Below are 25,091 nucleotides of genomic sequence, written 5' to 3' on the forward strand. Positions count from 1 at the left end.
ACTTCCCACGTCGTCCATAGGCGCTCAGAGCCCGGGAAAAAACAGAATGTCGTCATTCCAGCCCCAGGCTGAAACACATTATCGCCTTTCTCAAGTGGCCGATCAAGGGACTCTGGGCTTATGCGCGTGACCCGACCGCCCCCGCCTTTGTGATTTTTTCCTCTGTTTGCCGAAAAGGAGATTCCCTGTCGGAATATTATCGCTTTTCTACGAGAAAAATGGTGTAAAAATTGATTTTAAACAGCGGTTGACATGCTTCGAAGTACGGTAATGGAATATTTAGAATTTTATTGTCACGAATTGCGCCATGCGCGCGACACTTCTTTACCATTTCGGATAGTGTCTGGAACGCATCGAACAAAACGCCGCTATTCGGATATAACGATGGATTATTTTGGACCAAACCAACATTTGTTATTGAAGTAGCAGTCCTGGGTGTGCATTCTGACGAAGACAACAAAAGGTAATGAAACTTTTATAATAGTAAATATGATTATGGTGAGTGCTAAACTTGCCGGGTGTCTAAATAGCGAGCCCGTGATGCCTGGGCTATGTACTTAGAATATTGCAAAATGTGCTTTCACCAAAAAGCTATTTTAAAATCGGACATATCGAGTGCATAGAGGAGGTCTGTATCTATAATTCTAAAAATAATTGTTATGCTTTTTGTGAACGTTTATCGTGAGTAATTTAGTAAAATGTTAGCGAATTCCCGGAAGTTTGCCGGGGTATGCTAGTTCTGAACGTCACATGCTAATGTAAAAAGCTGGTTTTTGATATAAATATGAACTTGATTGAACAAAACATGCATGTATTGTATAACATAATGTCCTAGGGTTGTCACCTGATGAAGATCATCAAAGGTGAGTGCTGCATTTAGCTGTCTTCTGGGTTTTGGTGACATTATATGCTGGCTTGAAAAATGGGTGTCTGATTATTTCTGGCTTGGTACTCTGCTGACATAATCTAATGTTTTGCTTTCGTTGTAAAGCCTTTTTGAAATCGGACAGTGTGGTTAGATTAACGAGAGTCTTGTCTTTAAATAGCTGTAAAATAGTCATATGTTTGAGAAATTGAAGTAATAGGATTTTTAAGGTTTTGAAAATCGCGCCACAGGCTGCAAGTGGCTGTTACGTAGGTGGGACGAATTCGTCCCGCCTAGCCCAGAGAGGTTAATACTTTAACCACGTTTTATAATGAGTATTTTTTGTAAATTCACTGGCAGTTTTGGGGGAGACACATTTTCTCAACGACACGCGCCGATGTAAAATGCTGTTTTTGATATAAATATGAACTTGATAGAACAAAAATGCATGTATTGTCTAACATAATGTCCTAAGAGTGTCATCTGATGAAGATTGTCAAAGGTTAGTGCATAATTTTAGCTGGTTTTCTGCTTTTGGTGACGCCTGTCCTTGAATTGAAAATGGATGTGTGTACTTTTTTGGCTATGTACTCTCCTAACATAATCTAACTTTATGCTTTCGCCGTAAAGCCTCTTTGAAAATCGGACAATGTGGTTCGATTAAGGAGATGTTTATCTTTTAAATGGTGTAAAATAGTTGATTGTTTGAGAAACTGAAATTATTCGATTTTTGATGTTTTGAATTTCCCGCCATGCTAGCAATCCCGTCAGTGGGATTAGGTTACCCTCTATCCCCAAGAGGTTTTAACCCTGTTGCCCAAAGCTAACGTTATAAGAAGCCAGCTAGCTTCATCTGGCTAGTGACGCTCGACCAGACCAGGTTGTGTGTTGTGAAGCTAGCCACAATAAGGATTAGGCACAACAGTGGAATTTGCAGTTTGCCTTCAAAATAAAAGTGTGTCATTGACAGTGACACAAATGAATACAAATAGTAGAATTATCCCATACTTTTATTTTGAAGGCTAACCGCAAAGTCCACTATTGTGCCTAATCCTTAGGTTTTGATTATGTCTGGATTCGAACCAGGGACTGTAGTGACACCTCTTGCACCGAGATGCAGTGCCTTAGACCGCTGTGTCCATGTGTGTGTTTTAACTATTTAACTGTACTAGAATGCTTAAAAGGCCGCTAAAGTGTGTTTTTTTTTTGTCAAGGAAAATATCTGATATCGGTATCGGCCAAAAAATGTGATATCGGTGCATCACTACTTAAAATCTATTTATTTCTGGTGCTCTTTAATTCTGTTTGGTGCCTAAAGTTTTAAAAGTTGGGAACAGTGTGTTTGTGGGAGAGCGAGAGTAGTGTGTGTGTTTGAGAGTGAGACAGAGTGTGTGAGGAAGGGAGGGAGAGTGTTAACTAAACAGTGAAACAGGTTTCATGCAGTGTTTTCCCCTTACCGACACAATGATATGCAGATCATTAAGCATGTATATCATAGGAGGTTGGTGGCACCTTAACTGGGGAGGATGGACTCGTGGTAATGGCTGGAGCGGAATTCAATGTGTTGTATTGAGTAGATGTGTGAATTCAATGATATGTTTTTGGAGAACGTTTAGAAAACGTGAACAAGCTTCCGGGAGACAGGGTGAACTGGATGCTAGGCCACTGATTTCCCCCCCACTGTGGTATCTCGATACTATTCGGTATTGTGATACTTGTCCTGGTAATGTATCGTTTCTAAAATGTTGGTATTGTGACAAGCCTAGCAGAAACTGATACTCCGCTATTCTGTGCTATCAATCCACATGATGAATCTCCATAAAGCAAAGCTTTACTGTGAAAGTAGTCTTATCCTATTCATTCAATTGTAGGAGATACATTATCTCACCTACTTAATGTCTCACCTATGGCCTCCAAGCATATTAAATTCTATTTAGCTAACTCCTTGGCACTTGCTTCAGAGCATATCAGCAAACCTAGAGTTTTGAGACAGTTGATTAATGGTCAACAGTTAGCATCTCTTAAAACTGTGGTTCTCTCCCTTGCCCTCAACGTCCACCATGCAGTAGAACATTCATTCATACAAACCGGAGCTTTCAAACCATTATTATACCACAGAGCATTCAATTATTGAAGTCATTCTAATACGAGACAAGCAGATATTGCATTCAATATTCATTACAATGGGTTGCTTTTCCTCCTGTAGCCTAACGGAGGGGAAATCTTGTGGGGTGCACACTGCTTCTCACTCTGTTAGTACTTCTACCTCATTGCGACTCTCAAATCCCCAAAGGATCAAGTGTTATTTTAACTAAAGGCCCTGGAAACCAACATCATACAACAAAGAGTATATAAAAGCCACGTTTCAGCAACTGAATTTCATAGCAGCAGCTCAGTGTGTGTGTGTGTGTGTTACTGCTGCACGATTAATTGAATTCAGATCAAAATGTGCAATATCCATATTGCAAGAGGCTGAGATTTTCTTCATTAACCTGTTAGGGATAGGGGGCAGTATTGACACGGCTGGATAAAAAACGTACCCGATTTAATCTGGTTACTACTGCTGCCCAGTAACTAGAATATGCATATAATTATTGGCTTTGGATAGAAAACACTCCAAAGTTTCTAAAACTGTTTGAATGGTGTCTGTGAGTATAACAGAACTCAAATGGCAGGTCAAAACCTGAGAAGATTCTGTACAGGAAGTACCCTGTCTGACCATTTCTTGGCCTTCTTTGCCATCTCTATCCATTACAAAGGATCTCTGCTGTTACGTGACACTTCCTACGGCTGCCATAGGCTCTCAGAAGGCGGCAAAAAGCTGAATCGTGGCTTTGCAGGCTCTGGCTGAAAAAAAGTAGCGCGTTTGGGTAGTGGCTGGTTACAGTACTGTGAGACTCAGGCTCGTGCCCGCGTCGACCGAAAGCTTTGTTTTCTTTCCTCTGTTTACCTAAACGGAGATTCCCGGTCGGAATATTATCGCTTTTTACGAGAAAAATGGCATAAAAATGGATTTTAAACAGCGGTTGACATGCTTCGAAGTACAGTAATGGAATATTTAGAATTTTTTGTCACGAATTGCGCCATGCTCGTAACCCTGATTTACCATTTCGGATAGTGTCTGGAACGCATACGAACAAAACGCCGCTATTTGGATATAACGATGGATTATTTTGGACCAAACCAACATTTGTTATTGAAGTAGCAGTCCTGGGAGTGCATTCTGACGAAGACAACAAAAGTAATCAAACTTTTGTAATAGTAAATCTGACTTTGGTCAGGGCTAAACTTGGTCGGTGTCTAAATGGCTAGCCGTGATGGCTGGGCTATCTACTGAGAATATTGCAAAATGTGCTTTCACCGAAAAGCTATTTTAAAATCGGACACCTCGATTGCACAAAGGAGTTCTGTATCTATAATTCTTAAAATAATTGTTGTGTTTTTTGTGAACGTTTATCGTGAGTAATTTAGTAAATTGTTAGTAAATTCCCCGGAATTTTGCGGGGGGGGTATGCTAGTTCTGAACGTCACATGCTAATGTAAAAAGCTGGTTTTTGATATAAATATGAACTTGATTGAACAAAACATGCATGTATTGTATAACATAATGTCCTAGGATTGTCATCTGATGAAGATCAAAGGTTAGTGCTGCATTTAGCTGTCTTCTGGGTTTATGTGACATTATATGCTAGCTTGAAAAATGGGTGTCTGATTATTTCTGGCTGGGTACTCTGCTGACATAATCTAATGTTTTGCTTTCGTTGTAAAGCCTTTTTGAAATCGGACAGTGTGGTTAGATTAACCTGTTATGGCTAGGGGGCAGTATTTTCACGGCTGGATAAAAAACGTACCCGATTTAATCTGATTATTAGTCCTGCCCAGAAACTAGAATATGCATATAATTATTAGCTTTGGATAGAAAACACTCCAAAGTTTCTAAAACTGTTTGAATGGTGTCTGAGTATAACAGAACTCATTTGGCAGGCCAAAACGTGAGAAGATTCTGTACAGGAAGTACCCTGTCTGACCATTTTTTGAACTTCTTTGCCATCTCTATCCATTACAAAGGATCTCTGCTCTAACGTGACACTTCCTACGTCTTCCATGGGCGCTCAGAGCCCGGGAAAAAGATGAATGACGTAATTCAAAGCCCTGGCTGAAACACACGAGTGCTTTTGCTAAGTGGTCTATCAGAGGACAAAGGGCTTAGGCTCGTGCACTGGCCGCCCCCGTCTTTGTGTTTTTCCCTCTATTTGCCGAAACACAGATTCCCGGTCGGAATATTATCGCTTTTTTTACGAGAAAAATGGCATAAAAATTTATTTTAAACAGCGGTTGACATGCTTCGAAGTACGGTAATGAAATATTTAGAAATATTTTGTCACGAAATGCGCCATGCGCGCGACCCTTATTTACCATTCGGATAGTGTCTAGAACGCACGAACAAAACGCCGCTATTTGGATATAACGATGGATTATTTTGGACCAAACCAACATTTGTTATTGAAGTAGAAGTCCTGGGAGTGCATTCTGACGAAGAACAGGAAAGGTAATCAAACTTTTCTAATAGTAAATCTGATATTGGTGAGTGCTAAACTTGGTTGGTGTCTAAATAGCTAGCCCTGTGATGCCGGGCTATCTACTGAGAATATTGTAAAATGTGCTTTCACCGAAAAGCTATTTTAAAATCGGACATAGAGTGCATAGAGGAGTTCTGCATCTATAATTCTTAAAATAATTGTTATGTTTTTTGTGAACGTTTATCGTGAGTAATTTAGTAAATTCACCGGAGGTTTGCTAGTTCTGAACGTCACATGCTAATGTAAAAAAGCTGGTTTTTGATATAAATATGAACTTGATTGAACAAAACATGCATGTATTGTATAACATAATGTCCTAGGGTTGTCATCTGATGAAGATCAAAAGGTTAGTGCTGCATTTAGCTGTGGTTTTGTTTTTTGTGACATTATATGCTAGCTTGAAAAATGGGTAGTCTGATTATTTCTGGCTGGGTACTGGAAGTTTTCGGATTTTAGAGGAATTTGTATTTCGCGCCACGCCCATCATTGGATATTGGAGCAGGTGTTCCGCTAGCGGAACATCTAGATGTAAGAGGTTAACGAGAGTCTTGTCTTTAAAATGCTGTAAAATAGTCATATGTTTGAGAAATTGAAGTAATAGCATTTCTAAGGTATTTGAAAATCGCGCCACGGGATTCAACTGGCTGTTGCGTAGGTGGGACAAATTCGTCCCGCCTAGCCCAGAGAGGTTAACACAACAAAAACTAGACTAAGGTACCTCCTCCAATGCACTAGACTCCGTACATCCACTTCCTACATGCATATAGGATGCTGACCAATCACAAGCAGGCACTTTCACTATCTGCATGGCATGCTGGCCAATCAGAATCGTCCCTGCTTAGAGCATGCAGTTAGATGCTGGTGAAGAGAGAAAGGGCTTCACACAGCATTGCCAAGCCCTCCAGTGACTTATTGGTAAAAATGTAGCTACTTTCTTTTGCTGCCCCAGCGACTTCCATGGTTGTGTGTGTGTGCCCGTTCAGCTGAGCCTAGCTGTGCTGTTCACTGCATTCTGCTCCCGGTCCACAGCTCCTCCTCCTTGCTTTGGACAATTTCTCATTGCATGAGAGACTGAAAGCTAGCATAAGTATAAAATTAAAACCTGTTGGGGCTAGGGGGCAGTATTTTCACAGCCGGATGAAAAACGTACCCAATTTGAACAGGTTACTACTCTGGCCTAGAAACTAGAATATGCATATTATTAGTAGATTTGGATAGAAAATACTGAAGTTTCTAAAACTGTTTGAATGGTGTCTGAGTATAACAGAACTCATATGGCAGGCAAAAACCTGAGAAAAAGTCAAGCAGGAAGTGAAAAATCTGAGGTTGTAGTTTTTTGAAGTGATTGCCTTGACTGTATACAGTGACTTAGGGTTCATTGTGCACTTCCTAAAGCTTCCACTAGATGTCAACAGTCTTTAGAACGGTGTTTGAAGATTCTATGGTGAATTTGATGGGAATAACAGCACAAGGAAGTAAGTGTCCCATTATAAGGCATGGGCTCAGTCACGCGCAAGGACTTGGGAGCGAGCTGAGTTCATATTCACTCTTAAAGAGAATGGATAGGTCCGGTTGGAATTTTATTCAAGATATATGATAAAAACAACCTAAAGATTGATTCTATACATCGTTTGACATGTTTCTACAAACTGGAGTATAACCTTTTTGACTTTTTGTCTGGACTAAGTAAGCATGCGCGTTGTGGATTTGGATAGTGAACCTACTAACGCACGAACAAAATGTATTATTTGGACATAAATATGAACTTTATCGAACATTTATTGTGGAGCTGGGGTTCCTGGGAGTGCCTTCTGATGAAGATAATCAAAGGTAAGTGAATATTTATAATGTAATTTCTTCGTTTTATTGACTCCAAGATGGCAGGTTTCTGTTTGCTTGTTATTGGTGTCTTCTGGGCTGTACTCAGATTATTGCAAATTGTGCTTTTCGCCGTGAACCTTTTTTGAAATCTGACAAAGCGGTTACATTTAGGAGAAGTGTATCTATAATTCTGTGCATAACACTTCTATATTGATCAAAGTTTATGATGAGTATTTCTGTAATATGTGTGCTCATTCACCGAAAGCTTTGGAGGGGAAACATTTCTCAACATTACGCGCCAATGTAAAATGCTGTTTTTGGATATAAATATGAACTTTATCGAGCAAAACATACATGTATTGTGTAACATAATGTCCTAGGAGTGTCATCTGATGAAGATCGTCAAAGGTTAGTGCATAATTTTAGCTGAATTTCTGGTATTTGTGACGCCTGTCCTTGCTAGGAAAATGGCTGTGTGGTTTTTCTTGTGTTGGAACTGTCCTAACAATCTAATTTTATGCTTTCGCCGTAAAGCCTTTTTGAAATCGGACAATGTGGTTGGATTAACGAGAAGTTTATCTTTAAAATGGTGTAAAATAGTTGATTGTTTGAGAAAATGGAATTATGAGATTTTAGCTGTTTTGAATTTGGCGCTCTGATTTTCCACTGGCTGTTGTCAAAATCAATCCCGTTAACGGGATAAGAACGGGAAGGGGTCCCCTAGAGGTTTTAATGCGCATGCACAAATTAACGTTATGACGTTACTATGTCATGAAAGGGCTTCTAGCTACTTCTAGCGATAAATGGAGCAACCAACAGCTACTTTACTTGAAAAATTGTTGGCAACACTGGCTTCACAGACTGTCGGAAACACGAGTGCTGCTAATGCTAATGAGAACGTTGATTTGGTGCCAAAGGGCGCATTTTCGGTGCTATGGCAGTATTTTGGCTACAGACCAATATCGACCAAATACAAGTGTTGTGCAAAAAGTGCCTCAGAGTCATCGCGACAACAAGACACATTTATTGATTCATTTGAAGAACGATCCACTACTTTAAAACAATTGCATGGTGAAAATAAAGCACCCAACAGCATCAAAGACCGTCAGCCATAGCAGCCACCTATGTTAAGCAGGCATTGATTACCAATGCGTTTAAGTGCGCCCTACGAAAAAACATCCCAGAGACACATTGATTTCTATCACATAGCTATCTATCAGGCTAAGACGGCGTCAAGAAGATGATAAACAAGCTGTACTGTCCCAACAGTGTATAACAAAATGAAGGGATTAGCTAAAACCGAGCTCAGACGTTGATTATTACGCGACTACAACAGACCTTTGGTGTAGTAGAACAACCGAGCCCTACATTCGTTAGAAAGTACACTTTACTGATGAGAAGTTTACACTCAAATATCGGTTCTTGCAAACATCATAGGCTATTTCCCCTGGGATCAAAACGGGAGAAAACATTGCTCTGGGATTGAGAGAAGCTTTAGCCGCCTGTAGCCTGAATGAGGAGCAGCAAGTGTGCATACTGATAATGGCGCAAATGTGGAAAAGCTTCCTATTTCATCTGCAGCCTAAGGCTGCCTGAATAAATAATTAACTTAGGTTATTTAAGAGCTCAAAGGTAAAAAAGGAAATATGAACTCATGCTATTAATTAAGTGCTGTGCTCTGCTTATAAGCATACCCATTAAGCCCACTTCCATCTTTGGATTCAAATAAAAAATATTTATGCTGTTTAACGTTTTAACCAATTCATCTGGTTATTATATCCATAAGTTTTTATTCTAAGTCAATCAGATGTTTTATTATTAAGTTACACAACTGTCTTAAGTTCCCACTAGTGACCAATTTCAAAGTTGCAAAAAGAATTTCAGCCAAAAACCCAGATAAACACATTTTCCTGATATTTTTTGGACCTTCTCAGATAAGTAAAAAGACTTTATTGTTCTGATATATGGATGTGCAAGCATATTTCATGAGCATTAATGACTATTTCTTGCCAATTAAAAATGTGTTTTTCACGCTAGCAGTTGTGCCTGCATGTCACAGTTAGGGCTGTGGCAGTCATGAAATTGTCAGCCGGTGATTGTCAAGCAAATAACTGCAGGTCTCATGGTAATTGATCGTTAATTAACATAAACACATTTAGCATCTCCTGGCTTCCACACATAGCCTACAGCCACTGATGCAGTCCTTTGGAACATCTACATTTTAAAAAGGTCTAATAAATCCATGTAAATATAGCCTACACCATCACAATGAATCCATTATTTATTTTAGACAGGTCTAAAGAAACATGATATGTGTTGTCCTTATGTTAGGTCCTGATCTGGCTATGCCATATGGCTGTGGGCTACACTAGTTGATTTTGCAGACAAGATTTGCTTAGAATTCCGTGGCATTATTTTATAGTACGAAGAATACAATTAACATAGCTGAATAAATAGAAATATTTTCTCCAAACGATTTGAGGCAGTGTCCACATGCAGCAATTCTTTGTTGAGCGGTTAAGAAACTCCTTAATGCTAAATTAGTTGTGATACAAATGTTGAGCTATATGTTTTGATTTTTAATACATTTTAAGGCTGCATGATGCGACTAATGATGTTTACAAAAAGTCACATGAAAGGCATGAGCTCTGCTTTGTTTTTTTACACAGACTGTACACACTTCAGTCACTCACTCACAATTTGTCAAGCACATGATAATGCCTCGAATTTCCCGACTGCATCCCCTTTGAGGCCATAACCCCCCTAAAAAAAAGCACCTCTCACTCACATGGCTCTCAGTCACGTGATCAGGTCTTTCTAACAGGCTACAAGAGAAGACACACATCCGGGACGCAACTACACGTGTCCTTATCCATTTCCGAGGCGCATATTGAAGATATTGGGAGAACTGTCCACATTTACTTTTCATCAGCCAACAAGCTGAGTAGGCCTAACGAACAGCACTAGCCTATGTCAATCTACTATTCCCCCATAGTACTAAAGTCAACCTATTCTATTCCGTGCAAGAAATAAATATTCCAAACATTGTCTGGGACAGTTGTGGGATGCGATAGATGCCAAATTAATACAACCACTAGTATCAAAATACCCGTTTTAAGCAATGCGCCCGATGCAACAAAGAACGTTTAGCTTAAAACGTTGATCAACTATTAGGCTATTTCTTCACATTATAAGCGCAGTAATGCGCACACAGCAGAAGGCTATAAGTGTGAATGTTCCATTTGCAGGAAAACACCCTTCTCACAAGTGACCACAACTGTGATTTTGCTAGTACTGCTTTTATTATAAAAGGTGCATTTTTATTATGAAAATGACCTTCCCCAAACTTGAAACTGACTTGCTGCGAATGTATGCCAGTTAGGCACTACCCCCGTTGTAAAGTGGATTAATGTGCTTAATTTGAAGAAGTTATTTGGCCACTTTAGTTGTGATACAAACCTAATTGAAACATATATGCCTATGAGCTAGGCTACATGAGGTGTGTGACTGATTTGAAAAAGTAGCAAAAATGAAAAAAGCATGCACTGTTTGCATTAAACTGGGCATCATTCACAAGTGATAATATATTTCACAAGTGAATAATATAGTCAAGCATTACACTATTCTTGATTTAATCGTCTTTACATTAGTGATGCATCGATATGACATTTTTGGATGATACAGATATTTTCCGTGCCCAAAGATACTGATATTTAACATTTTAGCGGCCTTTTAAGCATTCTAGTACAGTTAAATAGTTAACACACACACACACAGCGGTCTAAGGCACTGCACTTCAATGCAAGAGGCATCACTACAGTCCCTGGTTTGAATCCAGGCTGTATCACATACGGCCGTGATTGGGAGTCCCATAGGGTGGCGCACAATTGGCCCAGCATCATCCGGGTTTGGCTGTCAGTGTCAAGAACATTTTTTTCTTAACTGACTAGCTTAGTTAAATAAAGGTCTCTCACACACACACCAAAACGTTATTTTGTTTGCATTTACATATGTCCCCATTAGCAGTAAAACATAATCAAAACCTATTTCTTTCTAGCACAAACTTGCTGTGCTGTTTCCTTGTTCAGTCGTTTCATTCTCAACCAGGATTTCTATGGAACGCCGTTTGGATCTTTGCGTGTCAAATAAGCTTGCTGACCAATCAGGACCTGAATATATGACTGCACATCATAATTTGACATAGTTATTACACATTGATTACACTGTCACTCATATTTCATATGTCACAACTAGAGGTCGACCGATTAATCGGAATGGCCGATTAATTAGGGACGATTTCAAGTTATAACAATCGGTAATCGGTATTTTTGGACACAGATTTGCCGATTTTTTTTTTTTCATTTTTAATTTTACTTAAAAAATATATATTTTTTTTTACACCTTTATTTAACTAGGCAAGTCAGATTAAAAACACATTCTTATTTTCAATGACGGCCTAGGAACGGGGGTTAACTGCCTTGTTCAGGGGCAGAACAACAGAATTTTACCTTGTCACCTCGGGGATTCGTTTTTGCAACCTTCCGGTTACTAGTCCAACGCTCTAACCACCTGCCTTACATTGCACTCCACGAGGAGCCTGCGTGGCAGGCTGACTACCTGTTACGCGAAGGCAGAAAGAAGCCAAGGTAAGTTGCTAGCTAGCATTAAACTTATCTTATAAAAAACTATCAATCTTAACATAATCACTAGTTAACTTGTAATATCATCAACCATGTGTAGTTATCTAACGTGTCCTGCGTTGCATATAATCGATGCGGTGCCTGTTAATTTCTCATCGAACCACAGCCTACTTCGACAAACGGGTGATGATTTAACAAGCGCATTTGCAAAAAAAGCACTGTCGTTGCACCAGTGTACCTAACCATAAACATCAATGCCTTTCTTTAAAATCAATACACAAGTATATATTTTTAAACCTGCATATTTAGTTAATATTGCCTGCTAACATGAATTTCTTATAACTAGGGATGTGACGTTGTGTTACTTCTCTTGCGTTCCGTGCAAGCAGTCAAGGTATATACAGCAGTTTGGGCCGCCTGGCTCATTGCGAACTGTGTGAAGTCCATTTATTCCTAACAAAGGCCGTAATTAATTTGCCAGAATTGTACATAATTATGACATAACATTGAAGGTTGTGCAATGTAACAGGAATATATAGACTTAGGGATGCCACCCATTACATAAAATACGGAAGAATTCCGTATTTCACTGAAATAATAAAGGTTTCGTTTTCAAAATGATCGTTTCCCGATTCGACAATATTAATGACCAAAGGCTCGTATTTCTGTGTGTTATTATGTTATAATTAAGTCTATGATTTCATATTTGATAGAGCAGTCTGACTGAGCGATGGTAGGCAGCAGCAGGCTCGTAAGCATTCATTCAAACAGCACCTTCGTACGTTTGCCAGCAATTCTCAATTCTTCAAGCATTGCGCTGTTTATGACTTCAACCCCCGAGATTAGGCTGGTGTAACCGATGTGAAATGGCTAGCTAGTTAGAGGGGTGCGCGCTAATAGCGTTTCAAACGTCACTCGCTCTGAGACTTGGGAGTGGTTGTTCCCCTTGCTCTACATGGGTAACGCTGCTTCCAGGGTGGCTGTTGTCGACGTGTTCCTGGTTCAAGCCCAGGTAGGAGCGAGGAGAGGGACCATAACCATGTACCTAAGTGATTATATGCAACGCAGGACAGGCTAGATAAACTAGTAATATCATCAACCATGTGTAGTTAACTAGTGATTATGATTGATTGATTATTTTTTATAAGATAAGTTTAATGCTAGCTAGCAACTTACCTTGGCTTCTTACTGCATTCGCGTAACAGGCAGGCTTCTCGTGGAGTGCAACGTAAAGCAGGTGGTTAGAGCTTTGGACTAGTTAATCGTAAGGTTGCAAGATTGAATCCCTGAGCTGACAAGGTAAAAATCTGTCGTTCTGCCCCTGAACAAGGCAGTTAACCCACCGTTCCTAGGCCGTCATTGAAAATAAGAACATGTTCTTAGCTGACTTGCCTAGTTAAATAAAAGGCCAAAAAAATATATATATATATTTTTTTTAATTCGGCCAAATCGGCGTCCAAAAATACCGATTTTCGATTGTTATGAAAACTTGAAAATCGTCCCTAATTAAATCGGCCAGTCCGATTAATCGGTCGACCTCTAGTTGGAACATTGCTGCAGGGACTTGCTTCCATTCAGCCACAAGAGCATTAGTGAGGAAATTTGACGAACTGAGTTGTTAGAAAGGTGGCATACTATGACAGTGTCACTTTGAAAATCACTGAGCTCTTCAGTAAGGCCATTCCACTGCCAATGTTTGTCTATGGAGATTGCATGGCTGTGTACTCAATGTTATACACCCATCAGCAACAGCTGTGGCTGAAATAGACAAATCCATTCCCTGACAAAGACCATGCAGGCAAAACAGATAAAAAAATGTTTTTTAAAAACTTTGTTTCCATTGAACATGCCATACAAATAAAGGCTTTATAAAATTAATTAATTATATGAAGAGTGCCTTGGTCCTCCTTTCTTTTTGATGACCAATTTACCACTTTTATCAAAGAGCACCTTGTCTCTACCAAGATCTACTATTGTGTAACTTACCAGCGCTTCCCTTCCTCTTTTTTTCTACAAGCCAAATCCACTCATTTGAAGGGGTGTCCACATACTTGTGAATATATAGAGTATGTAGGTGTAATAACCTTATCTATCATCATATGTATAACAATGTTGGAAAATATTTGTTTAATTTGGTGTTGTATTCAGTTAGCACAGTATGTAGGCCTATTAATTCATATGATCTCATTTTAAGTGATGTACTCTACCCTGACATGTTTAAACCATGTCTGATGGAATTACCAAGTTTTCACCCAATTGTTTGAAAAATCGCAATTCATAAAATCGTAACTGCAATATCTGAAAATAAATAAATAAAGGCATTTACATATTTTGTCCAAATTGTGCAGCCTTAGTGTGTGTGGCGTGTCGATGTGCTGACATGCAGTTTGAATTCCGTAGCGGAGAGGGGTTTGGGGTCAGTTGTGGCAGGTTGGGGGGGGCGCAGGCGTACATACATGCATACATATATCAGCAGGGTGATTCACAATGTCAGGTTGACAGGAAACACAATGCATGGGTCAGTCACAAAAGATGGGGCACACAGCAAGCCGTGCAGAGGGGAGGGAGGGGGCGCATGGAACGGTGGGGTGGACATTTGGGTTTTGCCAAAATCAAGGGGGGCTGGAAGGAGGGGGGGTCGTGCGGCCAATTGTCCTGTACCACTTACGCCGGCAAAAGTTGCTGACCCAGGTGCAGGCACTGACAGTGAGGATCTGAGGGGGGGTCTGCATCGGTCCCAAAAAGTGGTCCCTCTAGAGGTCGAGCTGATAGAGCTGCTGTGACGTCTGAGGGGTGATAAAAAATTATTTATAAAAAAAATAAATACACATGATTTCTATTGTGCTTTTCCTTTGTGGGGTTGCCTGACTGGCTTCTCGTCTGTCTATTCAACCTCAGAAAAGTTATTTTCTAACAGAAGGAAAAATAAATCAATATCACATTAAGGATAACTGCAATACAGGTGTATATTGGCGGATTTCAGCTTACTTCCTACACAGCGGCAGTTTCATTGTGATATACATTTATGCCCATATCGTCCAGTTGTAGCATAGACAGTAAACAAAGCATTTTAAGTCAATGGGGAAAAAGCAATACAGCTTGTGAGTTCGGACATAACTTAGGCCGGGGAAGCATAAAATGGCCAAAGGAGTTCTTGTGGTGGTTGATGTTATCGCCAATAGTAACTGTCAGTCAACCCCAGCGGGATCGGGACGGTGCTGAATCATTCACTGTGAGACTAGACCTAACCTCCAGGACATTCACACATGAATGGGACCTTTAAATTACATTGCCACTAGGCAACCTGGAAACAAAGGTCCCTATTTTCCATCTTGTTTCTTCCCTCCGTACACATCTCAGCCCTTCTGACTGAATGCCTTTCCAGGATCTTTTCACATAGAGTGTTGGTATTCCAGTGCTACTCCTCCATGTCAGACACAGGGAGGATGGAGGAGGACGGGGGGCTTTTTCAGGGCGAGTCAGAAGCTGGCAACTTGTCTCTGCGTTAGTAATGCTGAATGGATCACCAGCTGGCTTGCAGTCTGTCCTAATAACCAAGAGCTTCTATCAATCCGCAGGGACTCGACCAGGAACCAACAGCACATTGGGAAATGGCTGGTATCTGTGCAACTGAGGCCATGTGGGTTCGAAGCCTCACGCTACTTTGACAGCCAGTGAGTGAGTCTAATGAAAATGTGTTTGAAATAATGGCTCCAGGGAGTCAGGGACAAAAAAAAAAAAAAAAAAGATTCTCCTCTGAGTAGAATAGAGGTGATCTTTGGGGGTGGGGGTGTGAGGAGTTGGGAGGGACTTAATCCTTCAAGGCTGAGAAACAATGGTTATAGAGGCCACTTTGCCCTCCTTGTTCCCAATGGACAAGAGAGAAAAGCCAAACACTAAAAGCAAGAAGAGACTAGAGCAGGATATTAGCGGCACTTACAATCTAAAACAGAAATAATTATATTCTGGACTGAATCTCCTATCTAAAGTGGACCAACTTAATAATGGGTCTGTGATCTTGTGCGACTGGAAAAAGGGAAAATCCCTGTCCCAAGTCGTGTTGTCAATGCCATTGGTCATTGCAAATGAAACAATTTTCTACAACTAATGAGGCTATTTAGTTTTACTGCAGCACTAATATTAGCTTTAGTTTCTGAGTCTCCAAGGTCCCAGTTCGCTCCTAGTCTATTATTCTGTAGGCCTGGAATTATGCAGTAGGGGGCCAAATAACATCTATTTTTCTTCTTAGAACAACTTATTTACGTAAATAAAATCAACAGTATGTAGTGTGTTATGATTATTATTAAACAGAGACCTTAAATGACATCCCTATATGCCAGCCAGCAAGATGTAGCTAGGCTGATGAATCATCTTCAAAACCTGGGTGGTGGGCAGCTAGCCTAACTTCCCATCCAAACCTAGCTAGCAGATTGTAACAGGCTAATGTGATGCTCCATTAGCCATTACAGGTTAGAAATACAAAGATCTACACACATGCAAAAACATGGTACAAAACATGGATTTAAAGTGGAACTGACAGCATTTTAGCAACATGAAATCTTAACTTGTTCATATACACTCCCAGGTAGAATACTTTTTTTACATTTTCTGACAAGCGAGCACTTTGATAAACTATAATTGCAAAAGTATGTGGACACCTTCAAAAATGTGTGGATTTGGCCATTTCAGCCAAATCCGTTGCTGACAGGTCTATAAAAATCGAGCACACGGTCATGCAATCTCCATAGTTAAACATTGGTAGTAGAATGGCCTTACTGAAGAGCTCAGGAACTTTCAATGTGGCACCATCATAGGATGCCACCTTTCCAACAAGTCAGTTTGTTAAATTTCTTCCCTGCTAGAGCTGTTCCAGTCAAATATAAGTGTTGTTATTGTGAAGTGGAAGCATCTAGGAGCAACAACAACTCAGCCACGAGGTGGTAGGCCACATAAGCTTAAAGAACAGGACCGCCGAAGCTCGTAGTGAGTAAAAACTGTCTGTCCTCGGTTGCAACACTCACTACAGAGTTCCAAACTGCCTCTGGAAGCAACGTTAGCACAAGAACTTTGTCGGGAGCTTCATGAAATTGGTTTCCATGGCCGAGCAGCTGCACACAAGCCTAAGATCGCTTGGCATTGCGCATGGTGTCGACTGGAATGGTGTAAAGCTCGCCGCCATTGGACTCTGGAGCAGTGGAAACGTGTTCTCTGGAGCAACGAAGCACGCGTCACCATCTGGCAGTCCGACGGACAAATGTGGGTTTGGTGGATTCCAGGAGAACGCTACCTGCCCAAATGCATAGTGCCAACTGTAAAGTTTGGTGGAGGAGGAATAATGGTCTGGGGCTGTTTTCATGGTTCGGGCCTACCCTTAGTTCCAGTGAAGGGAAATCTTAACGCTACAGCATACAATGACATTCTAGACAATTCTGTGCGTACAACAGTTTGTGGAAGGTCCTTTCCTGTTTCAGCATGACAATGCCCCCGTGCACAAAGCGATGTCCATACAGAAATGGTTTGTCGAGATCAGTGTGGAAGAACTTGACTGGCCTGAACAGAGCCCTGACCTCAACCCCATCAAACACCTTTGGAATTAATTGGAACACGGACTATGAGTCAGGCCTAATCACCCAACAACAGTGCCCGACCTCACTAATGCTCTTTTTAGCTGAATGGAAGCAAGTCCCCGCAGCAATGTTCCAACATCTAGTGGAAAGCCTTCCCAGAAGAGTGGAGGCTGTAATAGCAGGACGCTCTGGCCGAGGAGTAGGGTTGTTCCTCACTATTGGCAGTCAAGCACGCAAGCTAACTGGCTAAAGTTGGCTAGCTTGCTACCTACTTCCAGACACAAATGAGAGAGCACCTCACTCTTACGATTTTACTCACCCTAGCCGAGCTGGTTAGGTTGTTTTCATGTTATGTAGAATGTTAGTGACTAACTGTGTTGCTGGCAACAATTGTATTACTTTCTTTGCTGACACCAGTCATTTTCAGCAGGTGTTGCACGTTCGTAAATTCATCAGTTAATCTGCACTCTGGTACACTCAGACGTTAGTGCTCTAAAATCGGAGTAGATAGGCGGAGTGAATTTACAAACGCAAGAGATATGCTAACTGTGGATAACAGTCGTTCAAGTTCAGCATTGTTAGCTAGCAAAGCGATTCACATTTTTTGCTAGCTAACCAAATGATACCTGCATCTAGCTGTAGCTACCGAAAAAAAGTCAGTCAGTCAATCACTTACTCCTGCAATGACATGTCATCCTCCCAGCAGCTAGCTAACGTTAAGCTCTGTGTTTTTAACTTGTTAAATAAAGAGCTACATAAATAGATACGCTAGCCTATTAGCCACATTTTGACTGACTTGTGATCATTGCCCTAGCTAGTTTAAAACTGAAACAGTGCATCCTGAATGGAGGCTGCAAACAATGTACCAGACCAGCTGTGATTTACAACCTGACAGCAATATTTTTTGGACTACCATGAAATGTATTGGTGAATTATATTAATCATGCATTGAACTACATCCATCTATTCTACTAACAATGCCTTCCTCTGTCATGGAATTTTGAATCAAATATAACCTATTTTTAAAACCTCTTATAAAAGTTGTTTTGTAGCATAAACTGTGAATGTGATATTATGATTGTGTGTTTCATATCTGCAAAGTAGTTAAAATGCTGTCATTTCCACTTGAATATCTTTATGAGTTATCTGGTTTTTGTCGAACCACCTGCAACTGGACACAGACATTTCTAAGTATTTTTTACCCGAATCGAGAATTTAGACATTATCTCCAAAGACATCACATGGAGCATCACATTAGCCCGTTACAATCTGCTAGCTAACAAAACTAATGTCTGAGAAATAATTTGGTAACAAAGTATCACCTAGGCTACAACTGCTGTTGAAACAGCTCAGGGACCTCTAGCCAACAGCAGTTTTAACATTTGGTGGAATGAAAAACAAAAAGTGTAAACAAAGGTGTGGGGGGGGGGGGATCCTTCAACGGCTATTCAATTAGTTATATTCAATGATTCAGTAATTACTAGTAACGTTAGATGCTAATAGAATTTCAGTTTTGTTATTGAGTGGGGATGTCAATTGAGTTAGTCAATATTAAAACATCTAAAAAGTACTAAAAAAAGTTTAATACATCCAAATGTGGTTTATTAGCTAGTTGGCTTGGCTAGAAAGCTTCCACATGCTATTTGACCGAACTGACAGAACTGTAGAGCCATTGATTTCATTGAAACGATCGAACACAAGCCACATGTGACCATCAAAGCTGGACATTCCAATACATTGCACTGAAGCCTAGTCTATGAATAGTCTGATAATGATTGCAAAAGCTCACATTGGTAAGGTAAGTTAACCAGGCTGCTGACACAGCCATAGCCACGGCCAAACATAGTTTTATTTTTAAAATATAAAAACTGTGTGGTCTGCGCTTTCACGATGGTTTTGTAAATGAGTAACGTTAGCCAGCTAGCTATCTAACGTAATCTACCTAACCGTTTTGCTTTGCAAGCTAACTACAGTAGCCTGTTACATTAGCTAGCTAGTTTGTTAGGGGGGGGGGGCTCTAGTCTAGAGTGACCACAAAGTGGCACCAAGGAAACAAGTGTAACCCTGTTTTAGCTGTCTACCTAGCTAGCTAGTTACTTATACTATGCAAATAAGTTATTCAACAGCCTAACCAACCACTTCGCTAAGCTAACAGTTAGCAAGCTAGCAAACAACCCAACTTTAGCTAGCTAAATGTTACCCCTGTTCTGTCAAGACTTTAGTCAGACTAGCAGGCAAACATTATCCACATAAACGAACATTTGTAAAGTAATAACGCTTGACGGTATACTCACATAAATATGGTTGTTAAACGGGAACCCAAGAGGTGTACAGTTTATGGTCAATTGCTAAAACCATTATTTTAATTTCACTCTAGTAGTTGAGGTCTTTTCAAGCCACTTTGTCTGCAACTGAGTTCTGTCTGAGGTGGGAAATCAGAAAAATTCATATCCAGTGGTCTCGCTTGCAAGTGATTGACGTCTCCTCACCCAATCCCGTTAACCTATTTCATGCAAATCAGTACAACAGCCAATAAAAGTAGACCTTTCTGGAAATGGGCGCGATTTTGACAACTAATACACCAATCGAATTGAACGACGAAGTGGGTTCCGCCCTCTTCCCCTTGACAGTAACAGCAAAACAATAGCACGCCCGTCGACAATTAATTACAGTACAGAGATACAGTAATTTGCAAGAACGCTCGCCACAACCTCTATAATTTGCCTTAAATTACTGTTTTTCTCATGTCTTCCCACAAATGTTAGGGCACTCTCTCCCTAGCCATGATATTACTCGAAAAGCAAGGCTTTTTACAAAATATGCCACATCAACTCAAAAATGAAAAGGAACAAGTTAAACCATCTAACAAGGAAAAATACAACATGTTAGTTAATCTGGTAGGTATTTTAATTCGGTTCATGTTTTGCACTGCGACTTGATATAGCCTTTTTTTGTGGTGTGGGTTCGTCTATCATTTTGCATTTATCTAGTGTAGAGTTCCCTCTAGTGGAACTAGGCCTACAACTGTACCCCTCTGCATACATTTTTTTGTGTCTAGTGTAAATAAGACGTCACTTTGTCCACAGAAAAGCAATTTTCAAGGGAATTAATAAGTCACTTACAAAAGGAGGTATAAGCAAGGTACATTATGCAGTCCAATAGAGATAGGCCTAGAGAATAAACTCAAATGCAGTTTTAGGAGGAACTAGTATAGAATTTAAATGAAACAGTATCTATTGAATGCAAGAGGGCAACAGAGAAACATACCCAATACTGGTGCTTGCTAATTAAGTACACTTGAGATTTGTACTGCTGTAGGTACAGTGCCTTCATTTAATTGTCATTTTTTTGGTCAACAATCAACACAAAATACTCTGTAATTTCAAAGTGTAAGAAAAATGCTAACATTAGTAAAAAAATAAATAATTAAACACTAGTATATATCTTGATTATATAAGTATTCAACCCCCTGAGTCAACACATGTTAGAATCACCTTTGGTAGCGATTACAGCTTTGAGTCTTTCTGGGTAGGTCTTTGCACACCTGGATTGTACAATATATTTTTTAAATGTTTCAAGCTTAAATTAAACAATCATGTTAAACTACATTTGTACTCCTGAACTTTAAGCTTGCCATAACAAACTGGTTGAATATTTATTGACTCAAGATATTTCAGCTTTTAATTTTTTATTAATTTGTAAAAATGTCTAAAAACATAATTCCACTTTGACATTACGGGTATTATTTGTAAATTCAGGCTGTAACACAACAAAATGTGGAAAAAGTCATGAATACTTTCTGAAGGCACTGTATATTGTTGAGATTCCTCATCATCTGAAAATATATTGGTTTGTCAGCAGTTCTTTACTGAAGCTCTTCAACATCAGTATTATAAGCTAGGGAAATATGAAAACTGAAAACTGACACATACAACCAAGCCATTTTCAAACCTCAGTGGTTGTTTGGCCATTATAGCATGACAAAAACAGAGATTGAGGATACATTTCGTGACATAGAGACAAAGTATGTTAGCCAGTCCCAAATCAGACATTAGCCCATTCACTTGGCCCCAACTCTTTATTGTTGGCAGAATCTGATGAAACTGCTAGAGGGAGGTGGGAGCAACAACACAAGACATGTTCTGAAGGATCAGACTGAGGTGTGCTCCCATACTGTATCAGGTTAGGTTAGATTTGCTGAGTGGGCTGTCTCTCACAGATGATAGTAAATTAGCAAATGTCAGGTCATTGAGCTCGTTGTGGTTTTGCAGCAGTCCCATATTTAGATGTCTGATAGCTATCAGTGAAACTGAATAATGTGTTGAGAACAGCCTGTGATCTGGCACCAGATGGATTATTAAAATACATCTATGGAAGTAGGCAGAGATTTGAACAGCTGGGAGTGGTATTTGCACCTTCAGTTGCTTGTTTGCCATATTATACAGCCGATTTGGCACCAACATTTTTTTTTGCAGAACAGAATGTTTATTGCGTAAAGGCTTCATGACACGGCTCTTGGTTTGTGAGCAGATTAGTGAGCAGATTCTCATATGTGTGATTGACAATGGTGTTCTGGTTATCCATGATTATTCTGTACAATATGTTGACTCTACCTTATCAACACATTTTGTTGACCAGTATATGATTTATTTGGTTAAATACACACAGGGACAATATCCCTTTACCAATCTATTCAGTCGACAAGAGGGTAGTTATCGCTGCAAACATACTTATCCCAGCAAACATGCTCATCTTGATCCTCTCTTGAATAACATATATACAGTATTGTGTAGTATCAAACAGTAACATGTAAATGTGACTGTATGTTTGAACTGCTTTATGATCTCATGTGGTTTACCTGGAATTCACTTGAAACGACTTGGTGATAACAGTCTAATTACATTATTATCACCTATGAAATAAAAAGTGTGGTGAAAGTAATCTATTGAAAGGCAGTGCATCTGATGTTAAATTATTGTACATTAACAACGTTGCTAGTGCTGAAAAGTCAGAAAGATGAGAAGCGTGGCTTTTTGGAGGTTTAAACACATCATTGGAGCAGTGAAATTTAAATTCAGACTGGTAGATTCTGTATCCATCTGGTGTTGTTTATGTTTCTCTGTATCCTGCCATCTGGTGTTGTTTATGTTTCTCTGTATCCTGCCATCTGGTGTTGTTTATGTTGCTCTGTATCCTGCCATCTGGTGTTGTTTATGTTGCTCTGTATCCTGCCATCTGGTGTTGTTTATGTTGCTCTGTATCCTGCCATCTGGTGTTGTTTATGTTGCTCAGTATACTGCCATCTGGTGTTGTTTATGTTTCTCTGTATCCTGCCATCTGGTGTTGTTTATGTTTCTCTGTATCCTGCCATCTGGTGTTGTTTATGTTGCTCTGTATCCTGCCATCTGGTGTTGTTTATGTTTCTCTGTATCCTGCCATCTGGTGTTGTTTATGTTTCTCTGTATCCTGCCATCTGGTGTTGTTTATGTTGCTCTGTATCCTGCCATCTGGTGTTGTTTATGTTGCTCTGTATCCTGCCATCTGGTGTTGTTTATGTTGCTCTGTATCCTGCCATCTGGTGTTGTTTATGTTTCTCTGTATCCTGCCATCTGGTGTTGTTTATGTTGCTCTGTATCCTGCCATCTGGTGTTGTTTATGTTTCTCTGTATCCTGCCATCTGGTGTTGTTTATGTTGCTCAGTATACTGCCATCTGGTGTTGTTTATGTTGCTCTGTATCCTGCCATCTGGTGTTGTTTATGTTGCTCTGTATCATGCCATCTGGTGTTGTTTATGTTTCTCTGTATCCTGCCATCTGGTGTTGTTTAAGTTGCTCTGTATCCTGCCATCTGGTGTTGTTTATGTTGCTCTGTATCCTGCCATCTGGTGTTGTTTATGTTGCTCTGTATCCTACCATCTGGTGTTGTTTATTTTTCTCTGTATTCTGCCATCTTGTGTTGTTTATGTTGCTCTGTGTCCTGCCATCTGGTGTTGTTTATGTTGCTCTGTGTCCTGCCATCTGGTGTTGTTTATGTTGCTCTGTATCCTGCCATCTGGTGTTGTTTATGTTGCTCTGTCCCTTAAGAAAAGTAGAGAAAGTTTGGGGTGAAAGATGTGAGGCATTGAGACAGAGTTACTCGGAAAATGTGAAGAATCATCATAGATGACCACTGAAAATGTGTCCAGGCGCATTGCACACCTTTGAACTTGTTCAAAGTACATTCTTTCCTTTGGTTGTATAACAATGGTTGTATAACAAGGGTCACTTTCCCCCTTTGGATTTGGACCAAACTTCTTCCTACCAATGAGTAAGACATGAAGAGGGAAAAAAAACACTATACAGTATCAGTTGTTTATATTTGAGAAGTAGTATGAAGTAGTGGCTATAAGTAGTATGAAGCTGTGGCTTGTAGTATTGCTTCTCCATACTATGTAATGTGTTCCCTGTGAATCTGGAGATGTTTTTTCCCCTGTTCAGAGAAATTAGTCACTGAAAGTAGTGTGAAAGTAATTGTCTGGTCATCCTCACAATTCAAGCCAATCCTCCATGAAAGCAATTAAATGTGTCCTTCTCTTAGCAACCTAATGCTTCAACCCAACTCTCCTTGAATAGTCCAACAAGTGGCAGCTCTCTGAGAGGGCTATTCATATAGTGCAATTCTCACATGAATACTTTTCCCACAAGCCCAAAACGTTGATGTAGAAATGGGCTTGGGACTAAAATGTTGTGACAACCCTAATAGAACCCAATGTCATTACCATTGCAAAACACTATACAGTGTGTGTTTGGGACTTTTACCATTGAAGACCATTAGAGACCATAACATTGCAACCATTAGAACTACTGTAGCCTAATGGTTTGCTTGCTCACCAAGAATGGTCTGAAAGTAACTCATCTAGACCTTTTTTTAATGGAATAAACCCCACACAAGGGGGATATTTCGTGGACACATATTTAGTGTAAGACTAGGACAAACTGAATTACTTTAATGAAGGACTGTCTTGAATTGTGAGGATGACCACACAATGTATTTTCATCATAAGCCAAATCTATTGATTTTCTACCGCAAGTTGCAAATTAAATGTTGTGATGTATTTAATAAACACAAGAGACCAGCAAAATTGTCACGTCTACTCCCGCTCTTCCCCTCTGGCGTTCAACGTCACTGGTCTACTAACCATCGGTCCTGGCAACCATCATTACGCACACCTGCATCCCACCAGTCACACCTGGCCCTCATTACTCCTTGATTACTTAGCCTTCTTATAGCACTCTTCTGTTAGTAGTAGTTAGGCAGTATTGTTTGTGTTTCATGTCAGACACTTCTCTTCTTTTGTATCGTTCCATGTTCATTGTTATTAAACACTAACTGCACCTGCTTTCTGACTCCCTGCGTCAACGTTACAAAAATGGATAAAAAAAAAAATCAATGCTTACTTACAAGCCCTTAACCAACAATGAAGTTTTAGTATTTACTAAATAAACCGATGTAAACAAATAAATAAAAATGAAGAAAATAGAAAAATAATTTAAGAGCAACAATAAAATAACAGTAATGAGGCTATATAGTGGGGGTACCAGTACAGAGTCAATGTGCGGGGGCACCGGTTAGTTGAGGT

General features: G+C 39.9%; 1 protein-coding gene across 2 annotated transcripts in view; it reads right to left on the reverse strand.

Moving 5' to 3' along the window:
• Positions 1 to 19,915, reverse strand: part of enc2 (ectodermal-neural cortex 2) — a 47,632-nt gene extending 27,717 nt beyond the window's left edge. The window contains exons 1-2 of one of the 2 annotated variants that reach the window (XM_014124438.2): positions 19,768 to 19,914; positions 14,575 to 14,692 (exon numbers count right to left, since the gene is read on the reverse strand). In XM_014124438.2, coding sequence (XP_013979913.1) covers positions 14,575 to 14,638 — 64 coding nt within the window. In that variant the 5' untranslated portion in view covers positions 14,639 to 14,692; positions 19,768 to 19,914. Of the gene's footprint in view, positions 1 to 14,574; positions 14,693 to 19,767 lie in introns of both variants that reach the window. The other variant, XM_014124439.2, reaches the window with a different exon arrangement.
• Between the last annotated feature and the right edge of the window lie 5,176 nt (positions 19,916 to 25,091).

This window comes from Salmo salar, chromosome ssa10 (genome assembly GCF_905237065.1).
Source record: "Salmo salar chromosome ssa10, Ssal_v3.1, whole genome shotgun sequence".
NCBI lineage: Eukaryota > Metazoa > Chordata > Actinopteri > Salmoniformes > Salmonidae > Salmo > Salmo salar.